Source organism: Vombatus ursinus, unplaced genomic scaffold (genome assembly GCF_900497805.2).
Source record: "Vombatus ursinus unplaced genomic scaffold, bare-nosed wombat genome assembly UNPS02000580.1, whole genome shotgun sequence".
NCBI classification, from domain to species: Eukaryota; Metazoa; Chordata; class Mammalia; order Diprotodontia; family Vombatidae; genus Vombatus; species Vombatus ursinus.
Window position 1 is genome coordinate 24737356 of NW_020940358.1, and position 20882 is coordinate 24758237.

Genomic DNA, 20882 nt, shown 5'->3' on the forward strand with positions numbered 1-20882 from the left:
ATCACCCCCCAAAAAAATACATTGTTATTGATTAGTTCTGTTTAACTAGAGGCTTGTGAAATATGTGTAGAATTTAAAAGATTAGCATTAGTTTGCATCCCAAAGTTAACTGGTAGAACATTAGTAAAAGAAGTCTTGTCAGCATCACATCACAACTTCTTCTTTGTCCACTGTACTCTCCATGCCCTCTTTTCAAAAAAGTATAAGATTACTTCAAATTCATAAAAACCTCCAAAACCCTAACATTCTGTGTGTTGAAAGGCTTATATTTGAACACATGTTGACCAGTCAGTCTTTTAGTAGATTATGGACCTTCCGAAATAAGATTTGGTTTACTGATGCCCATTAAAGATTTAATGGTCAAGCCATCCGTAGCCTCATCAGGAGTGGCACATGTTTGCAATGGAATTTAGCTCCAAGAATATCCAAAGAGATTTACTTATACTTTTACCTTAGCTGGGTAGATTGCTGGTGGTGGATTTGAGACATAATACAATTTAATTTTAATAGGCTGTGACTTATTTTATAATACAATAGTAAACTGTGTATGCTTTATTTTGGCCACTTTAATAATGATACCCATAAGGCAAAGTTTGAAGGCTTTTGGTTTTGTGGTCTCATCAAACAAGTTACCTAACAGCTTTAATATGTGATCATTTTTAAATGACTAATCTTCTAGGTGAATGGAAGAGAACCAGATGATGAAAATCTCAATAAATCTGAAATAAGCCAAGTGTTTGAGATTGCACTTAAACGGAACTTGCCTGTGAATTTTGAGGTAAGCTCATTAATAAGCAAGAATGAAGTTCATACTAAGAAATACTCAAGTATTAGTAAAATACTCAATATATTTTGGAGAAAGTGAGGATAATAAACTATCCAGTTTTCTTTAGTTTGAGAACCTTGATTTAACCTTGGAGTTTAGATATTTCTCTAGGATCTCTTGTGAAGTCTTTGAGAGGTTTCCCAAGATCCTTTTGAGAAATTATCTTTTAAAAGCTACTTATATACTGCTTTTAAGAATTATACCCTACCTTTCCAACTACATATGCTTAAAGCAAATCTCCCTGTAAAAAATCCAAAATAGAAAGCAAATACATTCAATATTGTACTTGTACCTAAAAAGACTAAATCCAATTAGTTTAGGAAGGTAAAGAGAAAACGACTTTTATTTATTTTAATTATTTGCAAATTCTTATTTGGTTGTGATTTGCACATCTGAATGTGCAAAGTATACTTTCTCTTTTTCCAGATTTATCTGCTAGTCTCAAAAACAAAGTTTCGGAGCTTCATTTTTTAGAAATTATAGCTGGATACCTCCACATTTTCACCTTTAAGACTGAAAACAGCTAATGTAGACTTTGAAAGGAGTTCTTAACTCTGATCACATACTGTAATACTGGGCCAAAAAAAAAAAATGCTTGTTATTTCAATGATAAGGAAAGGTATGGTTTCTGAATGTATTTTTCCCCCTTAAACAGGTTGGCTATAATTCACTCTCTTGTAAAATACTTAGGTCTTAACTATTAAACTGTAGCATTTTTATAGGCAGACTGGATTTGGTATTTTACCTGTGAATGTAGCCCTAACCCTAATCCTACTTCTAACTCTAACCCTAGCCTTACTTTATTTTTATATTTGTGAAATTGTAGGAGCTCCCTCTGGTGGTTAATACATCTTTTAAATAAACTTTTTTTTTTTTTTAACTCAAAACTGTACTGTTTCGAGTGTTTCTGTGTAATTATTTAAAAGCTTACATTTCCATTATACTCTATAATATTTCTTTCTGGTAACGACTTTCACGGTTTTTTCCTGACAATTTTTGATGCAAATGTGGACTGAATTAGAAAACTAAGCTAAATAAAATATTTTGGTAGGAAAGAGTAGAGACAGTTACATATCTGGTGCTTCAGCAAAACTTTTTTACAGAGTTTAAATGTTCATAATACATTTGCAAATGTAGTTAGAATTGTGATACTGTTGTGTGGTGGGATCACTAGTGGGCATTAGTACAGTGTCATGTGTTCATACCAGTCAGCAGTAGAGATTTTTAAAAAGTAAAAGTTCAAAATGATGCAACTGCATCTGATGTTTGAGTAGAAAGTTGCTTATATATAAAACATCACTGGAAAATATTCCTGAGATGTACAAATGGAGTCATGAAATTACAGTAGCAGAATTGTGGAGCCAGAATGGGACATTGGAGATTGAACCCACCACCCCTTCGTGTTATAGAGATGAAAATGGAGGTCCTGAGAGAGGAATGAATTTTCCCAAGCTCATATAACTGCTACATGACAGAGCTGGAATACAAACCCAAGTCTTTTGATTCTGAAGGCACTATTTGTCTTATTATGCCGCTCAGTTTTTATCATTTGGGGGTAACATGATAAGTTTTAGATAGAGTTTGTGGGAAATACTTAATATACCTAGAAATAGATAGGATGAAGAGGAAATACAAAAACACATGCAGAAATGTATCAGAAATTCATAGAAGTTAATGATGAATTGCTTCCTCAAACCATGTGTTGTAATATTCAAACATTATTTTCATTACAAGTAATTGTGTTAGTTAATAAAGTTGTATACATTATATTGTGTCTTTCTATATATGTGCCACATTTGCATAACCATACTAGGAAGGAATTAAATGTCCAGTGTCCTCTCCAGCCACAGCTGCTTTGGCCCTCAGCCTTGTTGTGAAGTCATTTGTTTGTCTTCAGCGCCCTCAGTCTCTCTCCTCTGGCTATCAAAACCTACTTTTGAGAAGAGATAATATTACATATTTGCCCCTCATTGTGTTTTGGGTCAGTTGATGTGTTCCCTCTAAGACCAGGGTGTAGTTATATTATAAAATGTGGTAGAGTGGGAAGTTTAATGCTTGGATTTTAGTCCTGTCTCTGCTGGGAACCTGCTGTGTGATTTTGGAATTACTAAGAATGTTATTATCTTTTTGTACTGTAGTCTCGTTCATAGAATCTTAGAGGAGCTAGAAGGGACCTTAGAGGCCTTCATGTCCAACCCCCTCATTATACAAATGAAGACACTATGGTTTTGAAATGTTAAAGCGACTAGCCCAAGGGAGTGACCAATGCTGGATTTGAACTCAGGTTTTCTGGCTACATATCCAGTGTTGTTTCTGTTCTGCTATGATGCTGCTCCATTGTGTGACTTTGGGCAAATTATCTCACTTCTTGGTTTCAGTTGTTTTATCTGCAAAATGAGGAAAATTTCCCTGCTATCGCATGCCAACCTGTAGAGTGAGACTGAGTTCTCTTGAGAGCTTTTAAAGATGCAAGTGTGAAGGGTCACAAAAAAGAAAAAGATCAAAGAGAAAAATGTTCCTTTACATACATTTCCTTGAGATGTCATATATCTCATTTAGAAGTTCTGTCCTTTAACCCCCATTCTGTATTTCATGTTAATGAACTTTGCTATAACCAGTGTCCCCTACCATTTTTAATAAGTGTTTATCACGCTTTCACTCAGTTTTTCCCTCTGAAACAGGTCACCAGGGAGAGTGGCCCACCTCACATGAAGAGTTTTGTGACAAAGGTATCAGTTGGCGAATTCATGGGTGAAGGTGAAGGAAAAAGCAAGAAGATTTCAAAGAAAAATGCTGCTATAGCTGTCCTTGAGGAACTAAAGAAATTACCCCCCCTTCCAACAGTTGAAAAAATGAAGCCACGAATAAAAAAGAAAACAAAATCAATAGTTAAGGTCAGAACACTTTCTTTTTTTGTCACTTGTGGTTTTATTGATATATTTTGTTTTTACATTACATACATATACAGATTACTCCCACAGACCGCCTGTGAGAGCTCTCTTGTGATGAAATTAAACAGTTCAATTAAACTATAATAATACAATGACCTCATCTGAAAGTGCATGCAATTTCACATTTGTAGTACCCCCCTTTAAAAAAAAATTAACAAATCTGTTATTATCTCTCCCTCTTACCCTTAACTCCATTAAAAAAATTCTTTCAACAAATATCCATAGTAAAGCAAAGCAATTTTCCCCAGTGGCTATATTAAAAAATATATTTATCATATTCTGTGCCCCAAATTTATTGTCTCTCTCTTTCTCTGTCATGAAGACCATGTTTCATCATAAGTACTTTGGCCTCATGAATGGCCATTGTTATTGATGATGGTTCTTACAGCTTTCAAAGTTGCTTGTTTTTACAGTGTTGTTGTTAGTGTATAAATTTTGCTCCTGGTTCTGTTTATTTCACTCTTTATCAGTTTACAAAATTCTTCAGAATTATTCATTTTTACAGTATTGAAGTTAGAGCTTAAATTCTTCTTTTGGTTCTGCTCACTTCATTCTGCATTAGTTCATATACCACAACTTATTCAAAATGCTTTCCAATGAAGAAGACTTTTAGTTACTGCTTGATTTTAATTTTTTAAATGTCATTTTAAAATTTTTAATTTAATTAATTTAATTTTTTAAAATTTTTCACATCACATTCATATCCCTTCCAACTCTTATGTAGCAAGCATTTTTAACAAAGCATAAAAAGAGCAGTAAGAAGCAGATAAATGAAACTAACCAACACATTAATTATGCCTATTGCAGTATATGCGGTATCTCACACCAATAGTCTCCCACCTCTTTGATGAAAGGAGGAAGGTACATTTTCTCAACTCTTTTGGGGCCAAGCTTGGTTGTTATAATATACAGCATTCAGTTTGAGTCTGTTCATTCATTCCATTTACATTGTTGTAATCATTGTGGATTTTTTTCTCAGTTATGCTTACTGAAGTCTTCACTTCATATAAGTCTACTCATGCTTCTCTGAATTCTTCATGTTTGTTGTTTCCTAGAGCACATTAATTTTCCATTACATCCATATACTACTCTTTCTTTAGGCATTCCCTAAAAGGACCTACTTTGTTTCAAATTCTTTGCTACTGTAAAAAAAAGATGTTGTAAATAATATTTGCAGTATATAGGACCTTTCTGTTTTTAACCATCTTGTACCCATTGACTTTTTTTTTTTTTCTGTTTTTGTTTTTGCTTTTTGGTGAGGCAGTTGGGGTTAAGCGAGTCACCCAGGGTCACACAGCTAGTAAGTGTCAAGTGTCTGAAGCCAGATTTGGATTCAGGTCCTTCTGACTCCAAGGCTAGAGTTCTATCCACTGTGTCACCTAACTGCTTCCACCACTGACTTTTTAAAAAAAGTTTTTTATTGCTATCGTTTTATTACATCACCTGCATTTTTAATTATATCCCTACTCCATCCCTCTCTCAGAAAGCTATCCCATCTAATGAAACATTTAAAAGAGGAGGGAAAAAACCTCAATTCAGCAAATTAGCCAACACTTCAGAAAAAAAGCTAACATTATATGCAGTCAGAATTCCATGCCCATAATCTCATACCTGCCTTTTTACATTATCGTAGTCTATATATATTTACATATATATGTATAGGTATATATATTTATGTATATATGTAAAATTTTTCTTAGTTCTGCTTTGCATCATAAGATCATACATGTAGATATAGAAAGGGATATTAATTGTCTCTGTTCCAATCTTTTCATTTTACAGATGAGGAAACAGAGGCCAAGGGGTTGTGACTTCCCCACAGTCACACAGGTAGCAAGTGGCAGTGCCAGAAATCAAACCTGGGTCATGTGACTTCAGTTTTACCACTTCATTCAGTTGTACCATACTCACTCCTACCATTTCATACAAATCTTCACATACTTCTCTGTTGTTACTATATTCGACATTTCTTGCAACGTATATTCCGTTACGTTCATTTGCCATAACATGTTTAGCCATTCCTTCATAAACAAGATTGGTTGATTTACTAAATTTTAGGGCTAGAGGAAACTTCTGAGATAATGTAGTTCAATCTCTGTCAGAAGTCTGAATCCCCTCTAACATTTTCAGGGTCCAAAAAATTTCAGAAGAATAATTAACCCAGCCTCCCTGGACCTCTGTTTTGTGAATTATAAAATGAAGTGGCATTGGATGCAAGGATTGCTAAGGCCTATTCCAGCTCTAAATCTGTGATTCTATGATTTCGAACAGTCCACAAACATTCAGTAAGCATCTGCTGCATGCAAGGCACTGGAATTACAAAGACAAAAATAAAACAGTCCCTGCTTTTAAGGAGCTTCCATCCTGTCAGGGATGCATACACACACACACACACACACGATATACATAAATAAAAAGTAATGGGCAGAGACAGTAGCGGCAGAAAGAATCAGCAAAGACACTGTGTAGAAGGTGGTGTTTGACTTAAGCTTTGGAGGAAATTAGGGAGTCTTAGAGCAGAGATGAGGAGAAAGAATATACCAAAAATGGGGCATGACCATTATTAAGGCACAGCTGCAGAAGAGGAAGAAAGACCAGTTCAGGGGACTATGGAATGTGAGAAAGGAAGAAATATTTAATATACAAGGTGTCCCATTAATGTCTTAAAATTGCCATAAGACTTTTGGGTCATCTTGTATACTAAGCCTGGAAAGGTAGGTTATGAAAAGTTTTAAGTGACAGGGGTTTGTATTTTATCCTAAAAGTAACAAAGTCACTGGAGTTCATTGAGTTTAGAAATGCTAGTCAGTTGTGTGCTTTAGTATAATCACTTTGGCACATGTGCAGTGGGTAGGTTGGAGAGGATAGCTAATGGTTATCTAGTCTCTACTGAAGCCCTTCAGTGACAGGGCACCTGTTTTTTGATTGCTCTAAGTAATAACAGATTCTTTCTTAAATTTGAGCTGAAAACTGTTTTCTTGCACTTTTGGCCATTTGTTCTGCCCTCTGACACTAAGCAAATGCTAAATAGGGACCGCCTCATTATATACTTTAATAATGTTTTCATTTCAGCAGTTTGCCCTTCCCATCTCTTTTCTCTCCTCCTACCTTCACAAAAAGAAAACAGAAAATAACCCACCACCGAATAAATACTCCTTTTCTTCTAGCAAGAATGGTGCATACCCTCCATCTCTACCTTCCTGAGCTCTTAATGACTATTGATTAAACCCCTTGCAGTTCTTCCTTCTGAACTGTCTCTTTCAAAGATCATCAGTGATTTTTTAAAAATCTTATTGATGATGTCTTATATTTTTATGTCACTTTAATTTTCTAACTTGTTGCTCTCTTTTCCCAACAAAAAATAAGAAAGATTACTTAAAAAAAAGTTCAGCAACACTAGCAAACATGTCAAGCCAGTTTGACGTTATGTACATATGCAGTGTTCTATACTCATATCCCCGCACCTCTGCAGACAAAGAGGTATGCATTGTCTTACCTTTCCTTCAAGTCTCTTTTAATTTTTTTAAGGGCATTATTCTAATGCCCTTTTCTCAGTTCTCATCCTCTTTGGCCTTTCTGTAATATTGAGGTATTTTGTTTTTTTTTTAACTATCTCTTCCACCTGATTTCTCTCTTCAATAGTTTCCATGTCATTGTTTCCCTGGTTTTCCTCTTACGTATATGACTGTTCTTTCCCAGTCTTTTCCAATTCATTATAATCTTCCTCTTGCACCCTAAGCAGGAGTGCTCCCAAAAGCTCTATCTTAAGTCCTCTAGTCTCTTCCTTTGGTGAATTCATCTGCTGTCATGGGTTCAATGATCACCTCTGCAGAAATCACCCCTGATGTATATAGTTCTGATTCCTTAACAGAGGCTGTCTGCCTCTAAATTTGTATATTTCTGATTCTTAATCTCTCTGAACTTCAGGGCCACACTAGGCGGCTAGGTGGCATATCGTGTGTGCTGCCTTGCCTCATTTGTAAAATGGGGATGATAATAATAACACCTATTTCACAGGGTTATTTTGAGGCTCAAATTAGATAATATGTGTAAAATATTTTGCCAACTTTAAAGCACTGTATAAATGTTAGATATTATCCCCTTTTGCTTCCTTAGACATCTCCATTTGGATCTCTGGCCAACACCTCAAACTCGATGTATCTAACTCATCATGCTATTCTCCTCCCTACAAACAGACAGCTAGCCCCTCTTACTGTGTACTCTGTTTCTGTCAGTGGTGCCACCATCCTTCAAGTCAGCCAAGCTCAAAAGCCTTTGAGTTATCTTCAGCTTTTCCTTCTCCCTCATCTTCCCAAGTCTTGTCAATTCTGCCTCCCTACCATTTCTTGCCCCAGTTCTTTTGTTTCCACTCACACAATCCACCACCCTAGTTTAGGCCCTCTATCCTGGACTATTACAGTAACTTCTCATTTGGCTCTCTGCTTCAAGTCTCTCTCCTATCCTGTTAATCTTCCACATATTTATCAAAGTGCTAGTCTCAAAATAAAGAACTGATCATGTCAGTTGATTAGATTACAATTTGTACTTACCTGCCAATAATAAAGAAATTCATCTGTGCAAAAGGTCCATTTTATAAAGCCTGAAGTTTTGGGTTTGATATTGATAAGATGCTCTGTATATGTCTCCCACCTCTGTGTTCCTTGTACTCTGGCTTATTAAAATTCATTTTTACATTATAATAACAATTCACATTTTAGAGTACTTTATTAAATACTTACCTCATTGTTCCCTTGTGAACTAGGCAGGACAAGTATTATGCTACAGATAAAGGATTTGAGGCACAGAGAATCTAAGTGATATATCCCTATCCGTGTGGCTGGTGTCAAAGCTAAAATTTAAACCTAGGGCTCTTGTCTTTTGGTCTAAATGTTCCTCCTCTGAAAACATACTTCCTTTTGGTGAAAGGTGGTGAGTAAGGGCATTCAATGAAATCTTTTGATTAAGCTTTCCTATGATGATTGGTTATCTGTTTCGAAGTAGTAATGTTATTTTGTGAGGAGCAAATTTTTAATCCGTGTTTTCAAAGCCATAATATTCACAAACTTTTTAAAATTTTTTTAAATTTTAAACCAGTTTATTAAGTTGAAATCAGTATTCACTCTGAGCCTGAAATCATTTCCACCAATAATGTGACAGCCAATTTCCCCAACGTTATTTCCTCTTTAGCTACAGACAAGCCCAGAATACGGTCAGGGAATGAATCCTATTAGCCGACTCGCCCAGATCCAGCAGGCCAAAAAAGATAAGGAGCCTGAATACATGCTTCTCACTGAGCGAGGCCTTCCACGGCGAAGGGAATTTGTTATGCAGGTAGGTGAAGGGAAGGGTTGGGCTTGGCTACCCTAAGGATACCAATTTTAATACATGAAAAAGTTGTTAATAAAGAGGTAGGTTTCTTTATTCTTCTTCCTGGTGCCTTTCTTCTGTCTTTCATAAAGTATTTAACATATAGATGACAACTTGGATCTGTATCTTCTTGTCTCTTGTAGGTTTGCTGCCATTGCCACACGGCCCTTAAAAAGGACCACTCTTACATTTTCCTTAGTCTTCGTCTAGAGTTTATTGCTTAGGAGTTTATTGCTTCCCTGCACGTCTAGTCCTGTTCCTGAAATTGATGGTATATAGGAGGGTTTCACTGGGCTTAGTGAAATTCTGTCATGTGGGCAGCCTAATGTTACCTTGTGTTTGGAGACTAGACACTCTTTGGGAGAAAACATTCTTTGAAACGTTTACTCACTTTTGAAACGCCTTACTCTAATGTTATGTTGTCTCCTTGAAAGTCCCATTATTGGGATACCTCTTGAAACTCGATTTAGTTGACAGTTCTAAACACTCTTTACCGTTTGCTCAGCAGGTTTTTGCCCCCAAACCATCTTGAGCCTTTTGTTCATACATGGTTTCAGATTGGGTGAAATTGTTGTGTCATTTCTTACGTGACCACAGCAGCAAGTCATTCGGGCTGTTTTTATACCAAGGCATTTGGTAGACTCTAAATCTGTTTTTTATACCCCCTGTTTTTATACCCAGAACAACTTGGAGGTAGGGCTAATAGACCATGAGATGAAATAAATCATTCCTAAAAGGCCAAATCATTCTTCAGCACAGAAAAATGTGAAAGTTAGAACTAGAAAGGACCTTAAAGTTTTTTACACCACTTCTTTCATTCTTTCTATATTTGATGTAGTCTAGAGTTTGTGACTTCATAAAATGGAGAACAGCTTAGAGAAAAATATAAACCTGCTCAACTTTCTCTGGTTATTTGATTCGTTCTCTAACAAACCAACCATGGTTTGATTTTTGCACTAAACAGTTAACTGCAGTTATGTTACTTGACTTTGTGCAGGTCAAAGTTGGTGGCCACACTGCCGAAGGAATGGGCACAAATAAGAAGGTGGCAAAGCGCAATGCAGCTGAAAATATGTTAGAAATCCTAGGTTTCAAAGTTCCCCAAGCCCAGCCCCCCAAGCCAGCACTAAAGACGGAAGAAAAGGTAACCATCTGTATGTTGATTTCTCTTTCTGTCATCCACAGACAGATATAATCTCCATCTCTAAGGAGACCTATCAGTAGGGACCAACATCAAATAAAGTCTTTGAGAAAGTCATAAAAAAATCAGAAACATGGTCGAGCGATTGTTTTAACATCTCAGGCATGAGAATATAGTCAAAAGTAGGATGATATCTTTCAAGTATCTACAAACTGACTGTGAAAAATTGTTTATGAATTCTTATCCTTGTTTAGTATCTTAAAGGCACCAAGCAGTTGTTTAAAAGAGATTCTTCTCCTCTGCTTGTAAAATGGTGGATAATTGTGCTTGAAATTTGTGTGCGATTTAGCCTCTTCTTAACATGTAGAGGCAGAATGCCAAAGTGGATAAAGAACTGGCCTCAGAGCCAGAAAGACTTAGGTTCAAGTCCTACCTCACATTCTAGCTTTTTGACCCTAGTTGAATCACTTAACCTCGAATGGTACTAGGAAATTCTCTAAGATAAATTGCAGAGAAGGTTGTGTCCTGCATTGACAAGGGAGGTTCTCTCTATCGATGAAGTCACAGGTCCAGTACCAATCCCTATCCCTTAAAGTAAAGTGTGCTGAGGAGACTGGTTAACGTGAGGCCTAAATTAGTGAATGAGCTAGACTTGATTTTCCAGAACACAAATACAGTGTGACGTTAGATTTGGAAAAGAAGGCACAGATTTCTAGTGTTTTGATGTGGAATTTTTTCCCCCTAATGCAGGTTGCCTGGTAATCAGAAATATCAGGTGAAAATAAAGTCATGCTGGAAATTTTCAGTTGTTCACAGGAATGGGCAAGCTGCACTTCCTAGTGAAAACCTCTATACTTTTCTCCTTTAAAATGTTTGAATGGTTTTGTCAGGATAACCCTGAAAACACCGTGATTGTTTGTTTCACTTGTGCTCTGCACAGCTCTGAGAACAGTCATCACCTGCTGCTTTACAACAACAGAGGCCCCAAACTGCTTTACTGTAATATACCCTATCTAAATGTTGGCTTTGCTTTTAAGAATTTCCTGCCAAAACTTGTAAGGATTGATTTGTCATTAATTACCAAGAAGGTGGGAGCCCTTCCATTTTGACTGCATTTCAATCTGTATCTTGATGACAGTTAAGTCATAGAACACAAGCTGTCAGAGCTGGAAGGGTCTCTAAAGATCATCTAGTACAATCACCTCATTTTGCAGATGAGGAAGCTGAGGCCCCTGTAAGGGAAATGACCTGTCCAGTCACGTAGAAAATTACTGATAGCTGGAACTCGAACCCTGATATCTAGCCTTCCCCTCCAGTGCTTTTTCCACTACACCACACTGCTTTTGTTCTGTTTGAAACAGTATCTTACTTTCATCTCAGTTGGGATGGTGATGTTAGTCCCAGAGTGTTCTTTGATTTATAAATTAAGGATCAACCTAAAGTTTTCCTTTCCATTAGTGTGACTTCACATTATTTGATCATCTTTTGGCTCCTTTAGATTAAGTTGTCCATTTCTTACTGCTCTTTCTTTGAATACCATTGTTTAGCATTTCAGGGTTAAGAGAAAACTACTTTATATATAGCTCTGATGTCTGAGGACATGTAAGAAAATGTGATTGTAATGGCTTTCTGTATTTGTATGAGAAATGCAGTATATCTTAAGGGATGTGTGGTCTTTACATTCTGTGGGGAGTGAGGTGACTTGTAATGGGTTTTACTGCATATGGTAGTGGCGACCCTAAGCTCTTGCATATCTCTGGGTGGTGACAGAGAGCTGTGTGGAACTCTAAATATGAACCCAATGGACATTGTTAACTTTGACATGTAAATACCAAAAGCTAATTTTTCCTCTGTACAGTCGAATTCTATAGAGAAATGCTATTGGTTTGTGTTTCTGACTTTGTTTTTTTAAGACCCCAGTAAAGAAACCAGGTGATGGAAGAAAAGTTACCTTTTTTGAACCCAACTCTGGTGATGAAAATGTGACCAGTAAGTGTGACCTCATTGGAATTTTGAAATGGATTGGCTTGATTATGTGAATATTGTATTTTGTGGAGGGGGAAAAGGAAACATAAGTTAGAATTACTTAATGATTTATACTTAAGTTTATTCCCTCCCCTTCCCCCCAAGATTCTCACCACCTTGTGCTTGCCTTTGTCATTGGGACCTTTTGCTTCATTGATTATATTTTAGTTAAGCATCAGTTTCATTGGTCTCCTTTGCCTCTTTCTTTGTCTTTATCCTCATTTTCTTTTACATGCTATGCCATAAAGAACAGTTTCAATACCTGTTGTTTCTTCTTGTCTTCTTTCTTTTCACCTTTTTCCCCTCGCACTAGGAATCTGAAGACCTGAGGTCTAGTCCTGGCTCTCCTATTAACTGGCCTGTGACCTTGGGCAGGTCACTTCCCTTTTCAAATGTCATTTTCCATAAAATGAAGTGATTAGATGAATGAATCTTTTCCCCAGCTATGCTATTATAAGTTCTGTGTTCTAAGGTCTCATCCAACTCTGACATGCTGTAACACATGCGCATATATACATACATGCATATCTCAGAGGTGAATAATAAGTGATTTTTCAGGGACTTGTTGCCTTCTCTTTCTCGAGTTCATTCCCACCATTCCTTTGTTTCTATTACATCTCTCTTTGAGATTGTGAGCCAATTTGGCAAGCAAGTAGCATTGCTGATCCTTGGGTTTCTATAACAATCTTAGATATTTTTTGGTGCCCAGTCTATATATAACAACACAGAACCCTTTTATTCTGTATGATTTTATGTGCATGTTGCCACTTTGATGTTTCTGTGTATCTGTCATGCATTCAAGTTCAGTGGATGTTTTGAACTTATGTACGTATCTTCCTAGGTAATAAGGAAGATGAATTTAGGATGCCTTATCTCAGTCATCAGCAACTTCCAGCAGGGATTCTTCCCATGGTGCCTGAAGTGGCACAGGCGGTAGGAGTCAATCAAGGACATCATACCAAAGAGTTTACCAGAGTAGCTCCGAATCCCGCCAAGGCGACAGTCACAGCCATGATTGCTAGAGAGCTATTGTATGGGGGGACCTCCCCCACAGCGGAGACCATTTTAAAGAATAACATCTCCTCAGGCCATGTCCCCCACGGGCCACTCACCAGACCCTCTGAGCAACTGGATTACCTTTCCAATGTTCAAGGAATCCAGGTAATTATTTTTGAACCACACCCCATGTAATTGTCTTGTCCCATCTTCCCAGCTTGTTGGGGAAGAGGAACTTTTTAAAGTTTATGGAGCTGTTTTGGGAAATTTACCATATACCACAAAGACTAATTATAAAGATTCCTTTCTTCAGGGGAAAGGCTGAGCTAACTTTAACTTCTGCCTTGGCCTAGACTCTTAAGAATTTTTGCTCAGCTTTTAGAGGAGGTACTTTGGATCTGAGAAAGAAAGAATTGGAAAAAATGTCACATCACTTGGTTACTAAGAGGGAGTCTAGTGCCTTTGAAAAAATAGACAGGTCTTCCGGAGAAACTCAGCCTTTGATTTATTGGACTTCTTACAACTTAGCCTTTGCAAGGAGCAGTTTTGATGATGTTGACATTCTTTGCATGTGACATTTCATTCACTGAAGTGAAGAAATGATTCCTTCTTTCAGACCTGGAGAAGTTAGTAGATATTAGGGTCCCTGAGAGGTATTTCTTGGCCCAGGATTGATTGTGTCTTTGAGGAAATCACTTTCTCGGGAGGAGAGTATAGCCAGAGCAGGGGTAATGGCCTGGCTAAGTAGGGAGGAAGTGCAGAGGGATTGCAGGTCTCATTGAGGACCAAGAGTGTGTCTGGAAGGGGTTAAGCATAGGGAGAGATGAAGTGATTGAACTGAAAGTGAGTTTATGGAACAAGCAACAAAGCTATGCTGTTCTCAGTGAAGGTCCTGCCATAATGGAAAACTTAAAGGTAGTTAAAACTGCTCAAATTCTTGAAAATATCCAAGAGTAGGGGCAGCTAGGTGGCGCAGTGGATAGAGCACCGACCCTGGAGTCAGGAGGACCTGAGTTCAAATCCGGCTTCAGACACATGATCCTCACTAGCTGTGTGACTCTGGGCAAGTCACTTAACCCCAATTGCCTCAGCAAAAAAAAAGAAAGAAAGGAAGGAAGAAAAAATACCCAGTAGCTGTTAAATATTGTATAAAAGTGTTAAGTCCTAAAATGATAGATTTGAACATTCATGTAAGAATGTAGAGATTTCCTATTCTAGGAAATACCTCATCAGAAGAATGGGAAATCCATTAATTTCTTTTGAACTAAGGAATCATGTGGTAGGAGAGGTGTGTAGTATGAGAAAAACAATAAAGAGAAGAGGAAATCACTTTCTCCTCAGCAATAGTAAAAGTAGCCTATAGGGAATGCTTTGGTGCTAATGAGGGTTGCAATAGTGTGTATGATGGTGTATAAAAATATTTGTCTCTAGTTATTGACTCCTCCTTCCTGACCCAGTCAGGCTTAGTGACAGGTGTGGAAGATGTAGCCAGAGTAATGCAGTTGTGATCCCTCTGGCCCAAAGCGCTTGTCTCATCTTGCTTAGTCTCTTTTATGTGGGACAAGCTAAGACCTGCACAGGTAATTTCCTAGTTGTCCTTAGGAATGATAGTAATTTTTTGTTGTTGGCCTTCTTAGGTGGAGTACAAAGACTTCCCCAAAAACAACAAGAATGAATTTGTCTCTCTTATAAATTGCTCCTCTCAGCCACCTCTGATCAGCCACGGAATTGGAAAGGATGTGGAATCCTGCCATGATATGGTATGTTAAATACTTAACACGGCTTTGTCTGTTCTCCAGATGGCCCTTTTGATTGAAAATTAAATAAGTGTAGAGCTGTGAATTAAAAAGGCCAGGTGCTATCCCACTTACTTCAGCTAGTAATTGACCTCACATTTACTTTGAAAACTTGGTTCTCTTTATAATTGCATCTCTTTGCAGATTCCTTGTTTATGCAGAACATTACCCCAAGGACACTGTACATCCTGAGTTGGTTGTTCAGATTTCTGATTCTGTTTCCCACACAGAATTAATCTACTTTTGACCTGGCTAAAATGCAAACATTTCTTAGGGGAGAGTTGTTCCTCTTGGTACAAGCCTCACACCTGGATGAGAACTATTTTTTTTGCTATTTCCTCCTTATATCTCTTTTTCTTTTCTTTCCACACACTGCTTCTCCTATCATTGATGACTTTGGGATCAGTTGTCTTGAGTCATAATGGTCCTAGACCAGTGTCTAGCCCTTTGTTAGCCCTTAGGAACCTCTTAACTCTTACCAGAATGAAGTTCTTCAGTTCCTAGTCGTGGCATCAGCTGGAACACCTGGTGCTGCCAGTGAAATCCCTCTTGTATTTAATATTTGCCTAAAGAATCTGTGGTTTCCTCGGTGTGAGTGTCCTTCCTGCCATACTTTGGTAGACAGCTTTCATAAGTTGACACGTCTGCCAAAAAAAGTGACAAAATGAAAAAATCCCAGTGATAAAATCCCTGAACTTCGAGCTGGTCAGGTCTACACCCCAAAGAGAAAGACCCACCAGAGCTCCTGGCCCATCTTGAACAGCCTCAGGCCACCTCCTTGCCACCATGAAGATCATAGTAGAACAACCTTTAGATTGGAAAACGGCAAGTGATCAAGGTTCTTCCTTAAACTGATCTTAAGTGTTTGCCGCCCAACCTGACCAATCACAGTTTGAAGTGATTCCCATTCCCCACTTGAAGGTTATTAAGCCCTATAGTTAATGAAAAATGTCCTTCCTCTCCCTTCTCTCTTCTGTTCCGCAGGCTGCACTGAACATTTTAAAGTTGCTGTCTGAGTTGGACCAACAAAGTACAGAGATGCCAAGAACAGGAAATGGACCAATGTCTGTGTGAGTGAGTTGTTACTACAGGAAACAGCCTTTGCTCCCCTCACACTAAGTCCAATAGCTCCTTGGGCTTAACAGATCATCTGCTGGGGAGTGATCTTTCTCCCTTTTCCTGGAGAGTACTTTTCCTTCTTAAGTAGAAAGTGATATAATTGGCCTTTGCCATAAGCCCAGGCCTAACTGCTGGACTTCCTGTATGTTTTTTGTTTGTTGTGCTGTGTTGTTTTGTTTTTTTGGTCAGGGACTAAATGAATCACATTTCATTACTGGTGCCTCATTTCTTCTTTTGTTTTGTTTTGTTTTTCTTTTAAGGTGTGGGAGGTGCTGAACCTTTTCTGGCCACAAACCACTTTAAAAGTTCAACATATATACTGAATATACTGAAACTGCTTTGCAATTTTGGAATTTCTGATGCCTCCAATGGGCGGAGAGATGTGGTGAATGATGAAATGGAGAAGGCAATAGTGATGAGGATGGAGACAAACAGGAGGAGGCTGTGACTGTGAACTCTCATGGTTTCTTCTGGTGGGGCCAGACAGGAGGTGGCAGTGGGGGAGTTCTGACAAGAGCGAAAATCATGCACAAGCTCATGCTTGGATATGTTCGTGGGGAAGGAGGGTCAAGTGAGGGGAGATCAACTCTCTGTTCTCCTGCACTGAGTCCTCCTGTCTCAACTAGGAAGTAATTGTTCATCATCCTGGAGTCACATGGTCTTCTTCAGTGCTTTGTCTTGTGTTTTTATAGATGTGTGAAATCAGAAAAGGAAAGCAATCCCCTTCTCAAACTGGCTAACTCAAACCTTTAGGGACAGACACTGGACAGCAGTGCCTGACAGGCGTTAGACTTGACCCAAGTCTGAAAGCACCAGAGAAAATCAAATGCTTCCTATTCAGTGTAACCTGTTATAGAGTGAGTGCTGCAGCCCTCCCATCTTCCTTGTAGTTACTGAAACCATAACCATTGCTTTATCCTAAGACAGTGATACATTCTTAGTTTCCTTTTTTTTGTTGTTTTGATTGAAACGACACTATACGTTTTTTTCATTTGAAAGTTTCTCAATTGTATCTAGTTATATAGCACAGTTTAGAAACTTGTCTGAGACTGACGTTCTCTGTAAACTAACCTGCAAAGATCATATCCATGTATGTGGCTATACATTTTGTTTCTATTGGAATAGCTAGCACCATTCCGATGATGCCAATTGTGTGCCATCCAGTTTAATGTCCCAGATATCTATAGAGATATATATATGTACACATATCCATATATATCTCTGTATATATCTCTCTATATAGAACCTTGATGAAGTTGCCCAATGGTTATGTAAATTGGACATTTTAGGAATTTTAAGCTTCACATGATCATTTGGTTCATTTACTGTTTCCTTTTTTTTTTTTTGTTAAACACAACAGAACTTAAATGAATTTTGATTTTTCTTTTTAAAGATTATTAAAAAAAAATAAATGTATGTATATATTGCTCTCTGTGGCACACAGCTTTCACAACACTACAGGATATGATCTCAGTGTAGTACATATAAAAACTGCAGATTGATTTTCCTTGAGTGCTTTATACTGTTGAATTACATCTCCATGTAGGGCTGAAAAAAATTAACGATGTTTATATATAAAACTGTGTTGCTTTTGATGTTGTGTTATTGTGCACAGAAATGTGTGCAGTAAGTTTTTGCATATGGTCCAGGTAAAAAAGCACGGTCGCCTTGCAAGTTAAGTACTGCTTCAGTTCATTGTTCACGCTGGAAATTTTTTCTCCCCATGGAATGTAAGTAAAACTGAGTGTTTGTCACCAATAAATGGTCATACTAAATTTTTTTGGTTAATTTATTCTTGTATACTATTGTTGCTGGATTGCCTTCCCCTTCCTTTCCCTCCTTAGGGGAGTGGAGGGAAGGATTTGTAATGCTAATGTGATTCAGTCTGGCCAGTAATCAGAAGGTCTGAAATAACTTTATATAAAAACCATTGATCAATAAAATTGCAACTAATGAATCCTGGTAATCTTGAGCAGTCACTAAAGAAAGGGAATGCAAAAACTTGTTTCTGGATCACAAACCTCATGGGTTATTGGACTGTGATGTTAATGGATGTGCAGTTGTAAATAGGGCAGCACAAACTTGGGCTAACTTCCTCCCTAGGCTCTTACTTCTGAAGTCCTATTACTTCCCTTCCCCTGAGGCCACACCAACACTGGCAGACTTATTTTCCCTTCCATGCATCCTTCTGGGGTTTGGGAGGCCTCAGGTGTATCACAGAGGCATGTAACCAGTTCTTAGGGGAGGAGAGTAAGCTGTGCCTTACCTGGCACAATGTCACCAAAATGGGGCAGCCCCACTCTTTGTCCCTGGCCTTACTGAATTTGTCCTGGACACCACAATTGTTAGTTACAAATCTGTGAATGTGATTGGGAAACACTGCTGAAGATTTGCAATTTCAAAATGGAATGTGGGTTAACTTGGAAGAACAGATTAGCCACTTGAGGGAGCTGTGATGGCTGCCATACTTCTCCCCTAAGTTACCATCTTACCTTCAGAGGTACTGAACTACACTAGAAACTCACTACCTGGAGAAATAAATTCACCTTTGACTCCATAAGCCGTAAGCTTACATTTGTATAGTGTTATCAGTTATGAAGCAGGTAGAAGATAGCTCACCATTTGATTCCCGTTCAAGGTGTTGGATTTATTTTAAACAGGAAGTAAGCAGAAGGACCTTGTTAATACTTTCCACCTACAAAGAGTTAAAGTGAATAATTAACCCAGGAACTTGGTTTAGATCCTCTAAGACAGATCGATGGTAAACATGAGTGCAGAGAGTCTGTGAGAGAAAGGACTTGCCCACCCCAAGGAAATGCTGGATCATTTAAAGTATCTGAACTCCAAATCAAACTCCAAATCATTCTGTACTCACAGGTTCTTAGTGAGAGCACATGTTGACACCCATAGCCTATGCCAGCATGTCAGTAGTCTTGCGCCCCTCAGCCAGGACTCTACTAACTCTTTAACGTCTAACACTAGACTATACCTTTGAGAAACCATGAGCGTATCTTTTCTCTATTTTCTTGGTTATTTAAACACTTATTTTGGTACTTAATTGCAGAAATCATTGGAATGTACTAAATGTTTTCTAAACTATATTAAATTGATTTTGAGCATTGTATGCAAAATGTATGGTTGAAGGGTTTTATTTAAAAAAATTTTTTTTTAACAAAACCAGAATTCTGTAAAACAAGTTTAGTGTGGTATTTTTCCAAGATGACAGATTTTTTTACAACTGACTTGTAACCTCTGGCTAATTGCTATGATATAGAAAGGACAAGCTTCAAGGAGGGAGAGAAAGCCAAGTTTCATGTATTTTTCTTAACTTTACTTAATAACAGCTCATATCACTGTAGTATTTTTGAGTTTACAAAGAGCCGTCATCTCCAGATGTGGGTAGTACAAGTATTAGTCCCATTTTCAGATGAGACTGAAAGCTCAGTGAGGGGAATTAATTTGTTCAAGATCACACAATGATAAAGGAAAGCTAGGATTTGAACCAAATCTCCTGACTTCTTTTTTTATTAGGGAAGGTAGGTGAGAGGGGCAGCTAGGTGGCACAGTCGATAGAGCACAGGCCTTGGAGTAAGGAGGACCTGAGTTCAAATCCAGCCTCAGACACTTGACACTTACTAGCTGTGTGACCCAGGGCAAGTCACTTAACCCCAATTGCCCCCCCCCCACACACACACACACAAAGGAATGGTAGGTGGAACTGAATCTCTAGCTCTTGGTTTTAATTTTTATTGATAGTTTTTTTTTTTTAAAACATCACCTTCATTTTTAAATATATACCTTCTTCCCCTACTCAATTTGGCTCTTTTTAAATTCCTAGTAAGTCCCTGGGTAACCTCAAATGTAAATTATATTGCATATTTTGCCTCTGAAGAAGGCCATTTCTTAGTCAAAGTGCAGGGCTATGGCGATATTTGAGGCTTGGTTATAATGCTGTCCCAGTCTTGCAGAATCTGCATTTGAGAACTCTCTGAAAACTGTATATTCTGCCATCAATCATTAGTCCAACTATGATATTATCTCTGTTACAGGTGTATAAACTCAGGGCATCTCCTACCTGAAATGCTGAGTACTTCTGGTCGACTCAAGAAACATACAACAGAAGGTCAAGAGAAGGGCATCTGTGAGGGTCAAGGGCAGTGGTGACAGAAGGGGCTGCTCCATGAGAACAAAATGAAACCATTAGGGTTCTTCTAGGTGTTATTTTGAAGCTGGAAGTCATCTAAAGTAACCCCAGCAAGGACATACTTAGAGCTTATAATCCTGTTATAGTAGAATTAGATGTCTTTAGAACTTGAAAGACAAGTTTATGACAAAAAAGATTGTTTTTTTACATTGGGCAATAAAGTTATTGAATATAGAATGCTAGAATCTCAAGCTTAGAAGGAGTTACAGAGGTACTGTACATTATCAGCAACATCCTAAATGTGGTTTACCTAGATTCTAGCAGAACACCTGACAATTTTATTTCATGTGATTGGAAACATGAGAGAGATATGTGGCCTAAAGTACAGGTAAAGTGAATTTGGAATTGGTCTGATGTATCCAGTGAATGATCTCTAACAATTCATGATCTCTGTCGAGCCCTATGCTATTAGACAATTCTATCAGTGCCTTTTATCAAGGCAGAGTTGGCATGTTCA

General features: G+C 37.9%; 1 protein-coding gene across 8 annotated transcripts in view; it reads left to right on the forward strand.

Moving 5' to 3' along the window:
* STAU1 (staufen double-stranded RNA binding protein 1) overlaps positions 1–18178 on the forward strand; it is a 58476-nt gene extending 40298 nt beyond the window's left edge. For 6 of the 8 annotated variants that reach the window (XM_027851279.1, XM_027851292.1, XM_027851305.1 and 3 more), the window contains 9 exons: positions 680–778; positions 3490–3720; positions 8965–9108; positions 10142–10288; positions 12199–12274; positions 13152–13471; positions 14944–15066; positions 16087–16172; positions 16482–18178. In XM_027851279.1, coding sequence (XP_027707080.1) covers positions 680–778; positions 3490–3720; positions 8965–9108; positions 10142–10288; positions 12199–12274; positions 13152–13471; positions 14944–15066; positions 16087–16172; positions 16482–16497 — 1242 coding nt within the window. In that variant the 3' untranslated portion in view covers positions 16498–18178. The remainder of the gene's footprint in view (positions 1–679; positions 779–3489; positions 3721–8964; positions 9109–10141; positions 10289–12198; positions 12275–13151; positions 13472–14943; positions 15067–16086; positions 16173–16481) is intronic. The other 2 variants (XM_027851286.1, XM_027851299.1) reach the window with 1 other exon arrangement.
* The last annotated feature ends 2704 nt before the right edge of the window (positions 18179–20882 follow it).